The sequence below is a fragment of the Stenella coeruleoalba genome (genome assembly GCF_951394435.1).
Source record: "Stenella coeruleoalba genome assembly, chromosome: 15".
Lineage (NCBI taxonomy): Eukaryota > Metazoa > Chordata > Mammalia > Artiodactyla > Delphinidae > Stenella > Stenella coeruleoalba.
In genome coordinates, this window is record NC_137161.1 from 81,740,201 (window position 1) to 81,754,982 (window position 14,782).

At 42.7% G+C, this 14,782-nt stretch overlaps 2 protein-coding genes across 2 annotated transcripts in view; both read right to left on the reverse strand.

Moving 5' to 3' along the window:
- Window positions 1–864, reverse strand: LOC307198533 (vomeronasal type-2 receptor 116-like; the record flags this gene model as incomplete). Its single annotated transcript, XM_079945491.1, is given in 2 exon segments — window positions 1–288; window positions 292–864. Coding segments are annotated over 2 exon segments (861 nt in total).
- Window positions 865–10,768: 9,904 nt separating this feature from the next.
- Window positions 10,769–14,782, reverse strand: part of LOC307197870 (cytochrome P450 3A29-like) — a gene marked incomplete at both ends in the record, with an annotated part of 29,309 nt that continues 25,295 nt past the window's right edge. The window contains 2 exons of the mRNA XM_079944357.1: window positions 10,769–10,864; window positions 13,807–13,969. Coding sequence (XP_079800483.1) covers window positions 10,769–10,864; window positions 13,807–13,969 — 259 coding nt within the window. The remainder of the gene's footprint in view (window positions 10,865–13,806; window positions 13,970–14,782) is intronic.

Here is a 14,782-nt window from a genome sequence, read left to right on the forward strand (position 1 = left end):
TCACAGGGTATTCTTATCTTGCTTAAGGAGAATATTATAGCACCTGGAGGCAAAGATGCATCCTAGTAACACAGCACTGGAAGCCAAGATGGAAAAGATCTCCACAGCCACCATGACCTTCCCCTTGGTGCTATTATACACAAGGAGGAAGGTGATCCAGACACCGCAGAACACCAACATGCTGAATGTCAGGAACTTGGCTTCATTGAAAGTGTCAGGCAGGCTTCTGGCCAGGAAGGCCAAAGTGAAGCTCGAGAGGGCCAAGGAGCCCAAGTATCCTAAGGAAAGTTAGAACATGACAACGGAGCCCATATTGCACACAATGATTAGGAGGGTAGGCTCTGAATGTGTCTCCATGTCAACAGAAGGGGGAGAGGTTCCCAACCAGACAGCACAGAGAGTCACTTGAATCAATGCGCAGATGGGAATGATCAAATTGGGTGCCCCTGAAAGCAACCACTGCCTCATCTTTCTCCCTGGGGTTGTGACCTTGAAAGTCAGGACTACAGTGATGGTTTTAGCCAAAATGGTAGAAATAACCACAGTGAACATGACTCCAAATGTCATCTGTTGGAGGATGCAGGTGGCAGTGTTGGGATGGCCAATGAAGAGGAAAGAGCAGAGGAAGCACAGGATGAGGGAGATGAGCAGGATGCAGCTGAGAGCCCGGTGTTTAGCTTTGACTACGGAGGTGTCCCTGTACTTCACAAAGACGCCAAGAACTACAGCTGTGAGGACAGACAGACAAAGGGCAGTGCAGGCAAGGACCATCCCCAGAGGATCTTCGTAGGACAAGAAGGTCACAGCCTTTGAGAGGCAACGATCTCGATCACTATTTGGGTCCTGATGGTCTGGACACTTCATACATTGCTTCACATCCAGCAAGAAAAGCAAGGTGCCATTACCTTGGGTTCAGTGATTCTCTTGATCTCCCTAAATATTTACATATGGTCAAATTTCTATAATTTGACACCAAATAAAGGAACATTACAGAGTGAAGAATTCTGAGTTAATGCTGTCTAGTGTTTCTTAGTATATCAAGGACCAAGGAACCTAACATCACCTCTTTTGCTTATCTTACATATGCAAAGGAACATGTTCTTTCATATAAACAAAAATTACACCCAACTATTTCACTTAGATATGGGCAGAGGAGGACATATCCTGGATTCATTCACTCAAAAGCAAGTGTTTATTGATAACCTGCAGTGACCTAGAGAATATCCCAACTGTTGCACATATAGAGAGCAGCAAGGCATAAACGCTCACTTAATAAGCTACAATTTACATTATTTCTGTTATCCACATCATTGCAAACCTATGTCCTGTTCATTATCACTTTTACTATGTTGTTCCAATTTGAATAACTTGTATTTTAACAGAATAACTCCCTAATGAGTCTCCCTGTCTTCTGTCTTGAATCCCTCTCATCTCTCAACCATTCAATCACAGGTATTATTGTTTCTATTATTTAAATCCTTTCATACTACTTCCACGATTCAAATGCCACAATTATTCTCATGTTCTTCTAGATCAGTGATTCTCAGACATTAGCATGCATTAGAATCACATGGGGGGCTTGTTAAAGCAGTTTGCTGGTCCCCCGCCAGGGTTTCTGATTGGGAAACTCAGAATTTACATTTCTAACACGTTCTCCAGCGATGCTGATGCTGTTGGTGTACGTACTACACTTTGAGAATCACTGCTCTAGATTGAGTCCAAACTCTCAACCACACAAAAAGCTCTGTTATTATCTACATTCTACCTACTTCTCCTGCAGCACCTTTTTTTTTCTGAGGCCGTGGAGTAGGGAGGCTAAAGAAACCAATTCTAATGTGTATCTGTGATACTCCAGGCAATTTGCTTCATATAATATCTCCCCTTCAATTTTCACAGAATCTCAAGAGGTAGGTAGATAGAAGCAACCACTCTGCAGAAGAAAACTGTTGAGGCTTAAAGAGCTGAAGTAACTCACCCGAGATCTTGGAGGCAGGTCGAGCAGGGCTAGATGTAGACTCGTGACCAGGGGGCTGAATTAGGGTGAGCCAAGTAGGACACCCACAGGGGCAAAATTCAAGCAGGATTCTGTTTCAGGTGCCAACCCTGCCTCTGCAAGACCCCGAGTGCCTCCTTAATGTTTGTACCTCCTGCACTTCACTTTCCTTACTGTAGTCTGGGCCCTAATCACGTTTGTCTGATTCCAAAGCCTGTGATCTTTCCTTTATACACATTTTGCTAGTTTTCATGTTCATTACAACCTTTTCTCTTAAAAAGCTGTCATTCTCTTAGAATTACAGGGTTTAGAGAAATTTCTGTATTTTGATATTTATCTCAATATGAATTTCTCAAGATTTAATTTCATAAATTTATCATCAAAAAGAAAACCATAGGCCAATCTCATTTATAAAATGCTAATAAATTTTAAATCAAGCCTTAGAAATGATTAATCAAGTACATTAAATAAATAGCACACCACAGCCAACCGGGACTAAAATTTTTAAATGTTTTCTAACAAAAGAACTTGAAAGAACATTAGAGTCAGGCAGACCTGAGTTCACAATAGTCCAAATATTGGCAAGAATTTTATGCTGAATTATAATAAACAAAAGCAAACCATAAAATTTATGAAGCTTTCCTCTTTAAAAAAATTATGGTACTATTAAATTGAGTGAAAATTACCTGTTTCCTGAAGGTTTAATGGAATCTTCAGCTCAACTGATCAGTACCTCGTGCCCTGTTGGGTGAGCAGCCCTTTGAGGTCCTTCATTACTATCAAAACCTTGAAAGAAATCTACCTTCAGTTCTCAGAATGCTCCTTCGTCTTCATACCTGTGTGTATCACTCTTGTTCTCTTCTTCCTGGGGCATCATTTCCTCCCTTCTCCACGTAACTAACTATAAACACCTGTCTCTAGACTGAGCTTGAATCATCTCACCTGAGTAGCATCCCTTGCCTGTGTCAAGATTATTGACTCCATATTTCCCCAACAAATAATTTTAGAATACTTTTGTATCAGACTTGTGTACTTGCAGTTCATTACTAAATATTTTAAACGCGTACCTACATTTTGGAATATTTTTCTGCCATAGAGTTAATACGGTTATTATTTGTCCATAGAAAAGCTGCTGCACTTTTGTGTACTTATTTAGAGACTGGACCTACCCAATTGTGGCAAAATGATCATTTTTGTCTTGTTTTTAAACAAGAGTGCTTTAACGACGGTGAAGAAAGAGTAGTTTTTAATAACCTTCAATATCTTAAATGGGGTTTTCACCCTAATCACTCTCTTATATAATTATTTTCTTGAAATTGATTTTTCTTACAAATGAAATTTGAAATGATTTTGCCTGATTTCAAAATGAGGGTTCTGGCATTATTTGTTATTTAAAATTTCTTTAAGCCTACTTATTATTTCTGAGTAGATTAGGATGTTTCCAAATTCCAAATTTGTATTCTGTAAAATAAAGAGATGTTATATAGACAGGAAGGGGGATCTATTACAGAGAACAGAGGAAGGTCATCGAGTAAAGCAGACAGAAATAAGAGGAGTTAATTAGTGGATTCAGGAAAAATTCTACTTTACAGCCTGATCTGTGGCTACAGGAGAGAAAACTGGCAGAACTTTGCAGTGTTCGGTGTACTTTTGATTCCAAATGTGTGTGAAGCCCAGAACATAGTAAAAATCGGATCAAGCAAAGCAAAGGGCTCTTTTTCAGGGCATAGGATCCACTGCAAGCTGCTCTGGCAATGATCCCCCAGCTGATGACAATGAGCTTCTAATGAGAAAGACATGCAAATAAAGCCAACGCTAATTCGAGGTGAGCTAGTCAGCAGCCAAGTTTGCAAAGGGTTCATGCTGAAGAAGAGCTTGAGTTTCCCCAAAAGGATTCATTTGAGCTTGTGTTCTCCTGAGAGCTCCTGGGTACACACCTGACCTAACAGTCAATTACCCGAGAAGTAGGTCTTGTCCATAGCATTTTCTATTATACACTGTCATCACCGCTTGTAAGCAAACTTCAAGAGGCATGGGGTCAGAGCAGGAGGAATTCTGCTCTTGAGGCATTCTACACCAATTTGCCGGAACTGAGCAAGCTAGACCACCTACTGCTTTTATAACTTTCCATGCTTTCACCACTGGCCCGAGGGTGAGCCCAGTCAGGGGGTGTAAAGAAGCCAAGGTTCGCTCTTTCATTTAATCAAGATACACACCTCTCCCAAAGTTTGCATTTTGATGATATAATTACCACGCAGCTCTTCTTAAGGTTATCCCGAGATATACTGTACATTGCTACTATCCGAACGGAATATTTTATTTCCTCTACTTGATTATTTTTATAAAAAGAAAAATCATGTATTTTTATATATGTATCTTGAATCAGGAGATTTTACATGAAAGTTTTAGCAATTATACTGTTTCAGTTGATTCTCTGGAGTAGTTTTGGTACAAAAGGATGTACTTTAACCTCTTGTATTTTCCTTTTCTATAAATATGACCCCTTTGGTTCCATGCATTGTTGTGCCGCTCAGAACTTCAATGTTAAATAACAGGAAGGAAAGTGACCAATTTATGTTGTCCACAAATTTACTTGGTGGGGGGTGTTTTCCCTCTCTCATCATTTAATTAGCTTGTCTGTTGGCAAATCCAGAATACTAGCTGTGGTGTGAAAAGTCTCCAGTACAAGACTGTTGTCACCTCCCATCATGGGGTCCCACCATCCCACCCTATACTTGCTGTTTTTCAGCCACATTAGACATTTTTTTTTTCAGGTCCCTGAAGAGTGGGGGAAATGTGCCACTTATTTCTGACAAGGAATTCTTCCTCCCTTTATTCAGCTGATACAATCCTTTTCAACTTTCAGAAGTCAATAATAAAACCTGCACACTTTGTGGAAAATTCTCTGACCTCCCAAAGTAATGTGAGATCCTCCCCCACATCTCTGTGTAGTGGCCATGGTCCGTGTGGTCAGCTCTCATGTTCATCTCCTCTCCTTGACTCTGAACTAGCAGAGCACAGGCATGATTGAACAATGAGGGGTACCGGAATTTATCCTCAGCACATTGTACAATACAGGCTCACAGCAGCAATACAGGATGTTTTTTCATTTGTGAAATCACAGAAATTATTTCTGAACACTCATTTGTGTTATGAATGGTGCTAGGCACGTGAGAAAGGAAGCAGAATAAGATACAACCTTCAGTGTGATCAGGGTTTGGTTGAGAGTAACATGTACAATAAAACCAAGATACTCATAATACTGTGTATTAAGTTTCCTGGTAGAAACAAACATAGGTCCTTCTGGGATGGTCCTTAAATATTTTCTTGAGAAGATAATGCTAAGGGTCAAAAAGATGAGTAGGAATAAACCAAAGAGAAGAGTATCCTTTCATAGGAATATTAATTCATATCCCTTTCATAGGGATTAACTTTAATAGTGAAATTGCTGAGTAAATGAGGGAACTTGAAGATTTCAGTCGTAGTCTAGATCCTTCGCTTTTGGGGGACAAATAAGAATGTAAATGAAAGGGTGAGGAAGGAAATTCCTCCTGATCGGTACCTGTGTGATTGGAAATCTCCTTGTCCGGGCAGCGCATGCAGTCTAAGTAGCAGGCAGCCTGTCCCCACTGGGGAGATTTCCTCCATCCAGGGCCACCGCTTTTGCTGCACACAGAGCAAGGAGTCTCGAGAAATCAGAGGAAAGTCTTGTTGAAACCTGCACATGTGATCCAGTCCTGTGTAACCAGAGTGTTTCAGGGACAACCAACAAGTTTTATTTTGAAAAAGGAGCCCATTCATTGACTGGATTGGATGCTCTTCTCTACTGCATGACACTAACTCTACCAAATGTTAGGAGCAGTTTTTAAATGGAGCTGATAGGAAGAGGCCTTTAGTAGAAGTCAGTGTCACCTGTGAGCACCTGCCACATACCTGGTGGGAGAGACCCAAGGATTGAGTGGCTGAAGATTACACTGAGCCAGGTTCTCTGTCTGCTTGGCAGAGAAACTGTGGATTATGTAAAAAACAAAACCTCTGAAGTTCTTAAAACTCAACAGAAATGGAAGACATTTCAGCTGTGTTTGTGCGCTTCCTTCTCCCTTTATCCTTTCTCACCTTCAGTTCTTCTGAAAGTCCCCAGGGCTGCCCAACACTGGCCTGAGTGCATGGATCTCATTGGTAAAGTGCAGTAAGTCCCAACTGTCTCTCCTGCCCTCGTTTATTTCCTTGGGAGCTTGTCATGCAGCATGAAATTGCTACCATGATAATTTGTCATCTTTGGGTTCAGGCTTTCTTGAGAAGGCAGCTGTTAAAATCCATAGCTGCCACTGGAAATCGTAATGCATGAAAATATCTATTCTTCCTTCCGCTGATTCAAGTCCAAGTGGGCGTATGCCTTGTGCAGGCGTTTTGCTGGTCTAGAAGCCATGCATGCAGGTCGTTTCTTGGAGGCAGTCTCCCAGTGGAGGGAATGAGATAGTCAACCGAGCTCAGTATGGAGCATACCTCTGGAGTCTCTGGGATAATGGAGCCCTACACAGAGGCGACTAAGGAGAGAAGTGGCTGTAAGCTTCCATACCAACAAAGGACAGACCTGGGAAGCTGGAAGACGATCCCCAGGAAAAGTAGGATGGAAAGTCCTAGGAATTTTGATTTGTCTCTGGCCCCTCATGGTGCCTTGTCTGGGCACCTTTAAGTGGGGTCATGCCACAACCCCCAGTTTACAGATGTAGAAACTGAGGTTCAGGGACTGCAAGTGGCTTCCCAACAGCTATTGATGACAACATGTCATATGTATGCTAACATGAAGGTAGATTGGCAAGTCTTCTGCTCTGAAATGCCAGTATGCAATGTTTGCTGTTTTGTGATAAGGGTCACTATGGGAAATAGTGAGACCTGAGGCTGCAGCAGCAACTTGGTTACAATTCTGACTCCTACCTCCATGGCTATCCCTGCCCAGGAGCTCCCCCATGGGTCTTCAGAACCAAGGACTCTATCTCACCTCACCAGGAATAAAGACAGGTGCAGGTCATGAGGACACTAGGGTCTTGTGTGTAGGATCCACCTCTGTATGTTCCCAACTGAGAGGGACACAAAATACATCCCACATGGAATGACTGGGGTGTCATCTGATAACTTCTGACAACTTAGTTCACTCAACTAAACCCACAGCCTTTCTTATTCTTCTTAAAAACAAAACCCTTGCGGAAAGTACAAGCTTTCATCTTCCTCCAAAATATGTACTCGGCTAAGATAATTTTCTCACTAAGCCTTATTTGACCATCACCTGCCCTATTCACCTCAGGACCTGGTCCAGCTGGTTGGAATCTATCCCAGTGGCGATAGGCTAGTCATTTCCCTGCAATAAAATGTAGCCAGTGCCACGTCCTAACCAATACAAATGGCCTTACTCTGCACAGGGGAAAAATAGATGGCATAATCTTTGTGTCCCTTCATTCCGCAGCAGGGAACACCTAACGTGAAAAGTCTTACCTACTAAGATTGTAAAGGAAGACATGTGTGCCTGAAGGTCACCCCACACCCATGCCTCTCATCTACTCATCTGTGTACTAATGGGCTTGGCATGTACTTTCAAAGCTCTGTTCTCATGCTTAGCGTGCAGATATGACTAAGACCCAGACTGTATTCAGTTGAAGAGAGAGACAAACAGGTAGTTATAGTACAGCCAAGGTGAACTAATTATACAGGTAAGAGAACACAGTTCCCTCATCAGGTGTAAATGGCTTCTCAGTCCTTAGCACTCAAAGTTGAACCTCAAATAGCATTCTGGGCAGCATTAGGAGCAGGTATCAGTATAGATGAAGCATCCTGGTCTTATTTTCCTGTCCTTTTATATTGTTAGCCCAAGTAACTCCTCTTCTGGGAAGCCTATCTAGACTTTCACGGCTGAGAGAAGTGCTCAAGGTAGGAAGAGGCAGTGTTACTCTGGAAGGATTTGTGCCTCACATCAAATTTCACAATCTGGAGTGGGCAAACAATGAAAGCAAGATTATGTGTTTGTAACTCTGCTCCTAAGCCTTCACGCTTCTCAGAAGGGAAAAACTTGATCTTGCCATTTGGGGGTAACCAGGTGGTATTTAAGTTTTGGCAGCTGGGAGAGGGAAATAGCCAACTTTTCTTAGTCTCCTGGTTTGCAGGTGGTGCTGAGTGACAGGACATTCTGTCCTGGCCTTAGAGGAGGTGGGCACCTCACCCCAGTGTCACTGTATGTTGGTTGGGATCCATGCCTGCTGTGTTCAGGCCACGTGCCAAGACAAATTATAAAGAAGTCAAAATCCTTGCTCTCAGGAAGCCTACACTTAAAAGGGAGAGACACATAAATAATTTCACAAATATTGAATTATATCTGTGACACGTGCTAGAAAATAAGCTCCTTTAGCATGGATACAGTTGACCTTTCTTTTTTTAAAATTCCATTCTCCTTGAAAGATGTGAAGAGATGAGAATCGACAGGACTTGATGCATTGGAAGCGTGTGACCTTGGGCATCCCTGGGTCTGTTTCCTCATCTGTCTGTGAGGAAAATTGACCAGAATTGACCTATGAGGACCTTATCCAAATTGCGAGGCCCCTTGATGGCCTGCTTCTCAACTTCTGTGACCCTGCCCCCTCCTTTATTCTCTTTCCCTTACATGCCATTGAGGGTCCCCAGGTCCCCCAGCCTAGTCAGGAACCAAGAGTTCCTGAGGGCAAGATGGAGAGCCAAGATGGAATAGGATGGACCTGGGAGAAGACAACCAACCATTTAGGTCTTGAGCTCTAAATTCTAGAGTGGTTTCTCAACTGGGGCTTCAGAGAGAGACACATCACACCACACACACACACACACACACACACACACACACACACGTACACACACACACACACACACACACACACACACACACACAGAGCAAGACCTAACCTCAGGCAAGGAGAGATAAATTTCTTGTTCTGAATAGTTGGCCTACATTAAGTGATTCAATCCATCCAACAACCCCATGAGATAGGTATTGTATGGTTCCTATTTTAAAGATGAGCAACAAACGGGGGCACAGAATGGTTGAGTGACCCTCCAAGCACTCATCACCAATTCCTACAGAGCTGGGATTCAGATTCAGTTCATCTAGGTTTAGAACCTGAAGTCTTTACTGTCGCTAGTCTCAGCTTTGCCCTGGAATTAGTGGGGGAACTAGCTCTAGAGCCCAGGTCTTCTGAGAGGGTAGTGACCAGTGTTCTGCCCCGACACAGAGACGAGGTAAGTCTCCCTAGCAAGCCCGTCGATGAGAACTGGGGTGAGGTAGGAGGATATGCTCTCTGCCCCACATGTACTGCACCACGGAGAAAGCCCCCTATCCTGAGGCAGAAGCTCTTCCCTAGACTTCACAGCAAGGGGAAGAGGAGGAGGTCTTCTCATGGCTGCTCAGTTTCTACTCCATCCTGGAGGGTCTCTTTCTTGATAAACTAACCACTAACATCTCTACCACCCTGTACACTTGATAAAGTTCTTTCATATCTCTCTTAATCGATCCTCAGGAAAACTCTGTGAGATAAGCAGTGTTGGGATTATTTACATCCCACTTTACAGGTGTGGAAACAGAAGTTCAGTATGGGAAAGAGTTTTGCCCAAGCAATTCAACCATGAATCCACTCATGCCAGGCTGCTGTTCCTGTGGACACTTTCCCCTCCCTACTCAGTCTCTGACTTGGAGTCACTGTGCCTCCCTTCTCTGCCCCCACCCTGCATTGTGTGCCTGCCCACCTTCTGTCACCCCACCCCCCAATGACTTTAGGACTGGATTATCCAGGAAAGGAAGGCAAGGCAGGAGAGGAAAAATGGAGGGAGGGGGCAGAAAAGGGAAAGGAAGAGCCCTGGGCAGCTTCTGATACCAACTGAAACTGATCAGTGCTTGTAGCCTTTCTGCCTGAACAACTGACCAATTAACCATCTTTTATTCCACATTCACTGTGGTTAAGACAGTTGGGAGTTGAGGATGGAATGCAAAGAGGTGTGAAAAACATCTTTCCTGCCTTCCAGAAACATCAGGGGAGATGAGATGAAAACATTAAATCAAACAAATAATATAAGTTTCTCAGTTGAGTGTTACAAAAAATATGTGCTCCAAAAAAGGTAGGTATAAACTGCGAATATACTTTCTAAGCAATAGGCAAAGTTGCAGTGGATTGGCTCTTACCTATTGAATAGGAGTCAAATTGGAGTTTTGATAAAGGCCCCAACCAACCAGTGATTCTGATGGTCAAAAGCAAGTAGTCACTGAACCTCCCTGATTCAGTTGTATACATTCCCCCCCTAATGTGCACAAAGGCATCAGATTATACTTTTGTAAAGAGATGTTTATTGACTTTCTCAATATAATATTTAATTTAGAATATTCAAAATAAACTCTGTGATATGAACGTCACTACTTCAGTCATCACTATCATTCTTATTTTCATTAGAGCTTGTGAGAAATTTTCATTCTGATCAGTGCTCAGGAGGAGTAGATGGTCCTAAGTGGGGTGTGGTGGGGTGGAGATAGTTCTGTGAGAACCAGATAAGCTGAGTTTGCATATCTGGCATTTATTAATGTATATATATAACACTCCACGTAGACAGTGAGAAAGCTAAATGAATGTGCAGAGTCTCTAGTCATCCATCAATCGCAGTAGGGGAATCCAATATTGATTTCTGTGTTTTATCACAAAGTAAATCAAGGCCTCTGTTGTCCTGGGACGCAGCTTCCTTGAAGAACAAAGCGCAAGTCCTTAGGGAAAGTCAGGCTCCAGTTAAGGTCCCATCTCTGGGCTCAACCTTTAGAATAATGGGTTTTTCTAGTTGAAGAAGTACCTGACGCCTTAATTTCAGGTGCCTCTGCAACAGTTAAACAAACACGTGAGAATCGAATAATGAAGCAAGGCCAGCAAGAGAAACAAAGTATTGATATATAAGATACATTATGGACAATAATGCTTTACAAACATATAACAGCTAGTTTTAGCATCGTATACCTTTGATTCTTTTTTAAAAACTACAAATTCCATGTATTTAATAGATACAGGGATGGTCAGCTTATCTGTTTTTCATAGGGTGAACTTTAATAGTCGTGTCTTTCAAGGAACTGGCCACATTTATGTATAAACTATATGGAGTAAAATTGTTTGCCGCATTCCCTTATTATCTTTTTTATTAAATTAAAATTTCCACCTATTGAGACATAACTGTCTTACAGGCGTGCATAAGTTTAAGGTGCACAGCATAATGATTTGACGTACATATATGGTGAAATTATCACCACAGTAAGTTTCATTAACATCCATCAGCTCATGGATACGAAGAAAAAATATTGTTTCCTTCAGGTGATATAGCTCTCAGGATCTACTCTCTTAACAGCTTTCCTGTACACCATACAGAAAGGTTAATAGAGCCATCATGTTGTACGTGGCATCTCTAGTACTTATGTATCTTATAAATGGAAGTTGGTAGCTTCATCCAATCTACCCTCCTTATCTTTGATTGTTTATACTTATTCTTTAAGTTATGTCAAGACGAGATAGTGAAAGCATTCATCCATCATTCTTTCCACGAAATATCTATTGAGTGCTTATTTCATACCAGGCTAGAGACAAAAATCTGGTTGGCTTGTGTTCTTTTTTTGATTTAAATTTTAGGTACAAAGGATGAGGTTTTTAAATTTACCAGATTCTTAGGCATTATGGCCAACTATCTTGAGCCATGTAAAGATAATTTTGTGTCCATTGAAACTTGCAAGGTAATCCTAGTAGGAATCACACATGTTAGTTACATCGGCCTTCCTCAACTTCTGCAGAGTCCAGTCACCTCTCCCAGTAGAACCCATCCAGTTTCATGATCGGAAGAGGTCGTTGTGAAGCATTATGCCTGTTTTTTTTTTTTTTTTTAACATTTCCTGTCTCCCAAATGCAGTGCAAATGGTGAACTTCTGACGACCTACAGTGTTTGTTCCAGTACTTTTAGCCCTTTTCTCACCCAGTCACTCCTTCAGTGTTGGGGGAACCAACAGAGTGACCTTCTAATCTCAGTTGACTGAAGGGCAAACAAATTGTCATGGAGGAGAGAAGCCCCAGCCTGCGGATGGCTGGGTGGAGCTTCAGGGAGTATCTGCCCTTCCCAGGTGCGCCAGAGGCTCCCTTTCTCTCAGGGCTGAGTCCCCTGTCTGTACACACCTACAGGACGGCCACACAGACTCCCACAAGTAAAACGGAAACCGTCTCTGTCCTCCTCTTCCCTGAGAAAGCCTACCCAAGGGGAGGAGCTGCTGGTTAAATGTGTGACTCCTAGAAATAAGCCTTCTTATAGGGCCGTGTTTGAGACGAAAAAATGGTAACTGTTCTTTGTGTGCTTCAGGAGAGATTCCAGATCTTTCTATAAATGTAACACCTTGTTATTTTAAAATTTCAAATGACATGCATATATGTCCCCCGCAGATAGACATACACACGTACACCAGGCATGTACACAAATGTCATTTGTTAAATTTCAGAAGTTCGAATTGTTCACAATTTGTATCCAAGAACTCTAATCAACGGCACATCTAACTCCTTAAGCATTTGCTGGGTGACTGGGAGGCATCGTTCAGAGTTTACGAAAGGAATAAAATGAGAAGCTACAGTTCAAGACGTTCATAGGTATAAAGAAAACATAGGAACCAAACTGGATGGTTCCATGACAAAGTGTTAAGTTAGGTCGTAGGAACCGTGATGCCAGCCTGTGGTGACTGATACAGAGCAGAGGGGAGAGTGGGCTGTGGACTGGGTTGGGGAGGCTCCATGAAGGGGCTCAGGATTGAACTAGAACTTGAAGGGGGAAGAACAGAATCGGGGGGGTGGTGGGCGGGGAAGAGCACACATAGAGTTATTATTAGAATGTAAAGGGAGCCCATCTTTTTTTTTTTTTTTTTTTTTTTGCGGTACGCGGGCCTCTCACTGTTGTGGCCTCTCCCGTTGCAGAGCACAGGCTCCGGACGCGCAGGCTCAGCAGCCATGGCTCACGGGCCCAGCCGCTCCGCGGTATGTGGGATCTTCCCGGACCAGGGCACGAACCCGTGTCCCCTGCATTGGCAGGCGGACTCTCAACCACTGAGCCACCAGGGAAGCCCAGGGAGCCCCATCTTGATGGCAGCAGGACCCCTGGAAGGTGAGGGGGCTGTGGGAGTCCTTCACATCTGGCAGAAATGCTTTCCATCAGGGGTTCTCACCGTGGCTACACAGGAGAATCCGCGGGAGTGGTTTGAATGCCACACTCCAGGCGAATTATTTTAGAATAAATGAGATGACCTAGGCATCAGGATTTTTTAAAGCACCACAGTAATTTCATTATACAAGCAGAGGCTGAGAACCACTGCCAGGAGAGCTTCTGTAAGTTCTGGTGGAGAAGAGCATCACTGAAGAGCCATGACTTTTCAGTGTGTGCTCTCATGACTGTGCACACACTTCCCCTTCCTTCCGGTGGACTTGAAATGAAATTTAAAACATTGCTGAGGTTCAAAAGACTGCCAAGAATCATGTCATGCTAACTGCATTGACTCTAGATGACCTTTATGGTTGGATCATTAGAAAGCCACAGGCTTAGCCATCCAGAGCTGAAGGACACTTAAAGGTCACAGATGGCTCCAAATACATTCATGTCCAATATGACAAATTATTCCTTGAATAGAACACATTCATATATGTGTGTGTATGTGTGTGTGTGTGCATATATATATGATATCTATCTATCTATATCAGTTTTAAAAACTCACAATAAACACAATTAATGCAGCTAGGTAACTGTCTGACCTGTGTTTCTTTGCAAGGTTTGAAGGAGAGGTTCTGCAGGACTTTGATAACAGCAAGTTTCATGTTCATGATACCAAGTCTCATACCAATGCAGTTTCGGGGTCCAGTTCCAAAAGGCATGTATGTGTAAGGATTTCTGCTCTCCTTGTTCTCCTTACTGAACCTGGTTCCACAACAGTAAATGAAACAAATTAACGAAACAGAAAACCCACAAGAGCTCAAAGTCTGAGGCTTAACTTAAACACTCAACTAGTAGCATTAGGGATGCCTGTGTGAGCTAGTCATTGAATCCTGCTGTGGTGATTTTGCTATGAGAAAGGTAAACTCCAGATCCTTCCCATTCCCCGGACCCTACAGGAGCTTTCAGTCCTGTTGAGGAGATGAGATGAATGCTGTTTAAAAACAAATTTCTCTCTAAACACTAAATTTACGTTCAGGCAGTGAGATGTTCGTGCTCTGAACTGATTGAAGGAAACGTGGGTTCCTGCCTCCATGCACACTTATGTCGGTCATGTGCTCATGGGGGAAGGCAGCAGGAGAATCAGCTCCCAGGACTTAAATTGTCATTTCCCCCTTGTATTCCCTTCCTTCCCGTCCCCTTGTGTCTGTCTGTCTGTCTGTCTCCCCCACAGCACAGAATGCTTAGGTCACATCTCCATAACTGTATGACGCTACTATAGACTAACCACTGATTTCCTTGTCTATCTGTTCCACTAGCCTCTAAATTCCTTGATGGTTAGACCTCTGTTTTATTCAACTTTGACTCCTCAGTATTTGAATATATTAAGGAAAAATATGGAATTGTGGAAAGTGATAATAGCATTGCGATTATGTATATCTTAAAGAGTCCCTACTTTGCAAAACATTTTGGAATATTTACAGACACTGTGACCTCAAATAATATGGGTAGATGGAGGAGGGTAGCAGTAGCATGTGGATGGAGCAGAGACGTGGGATGGTTGTTGGGCAGGGAATG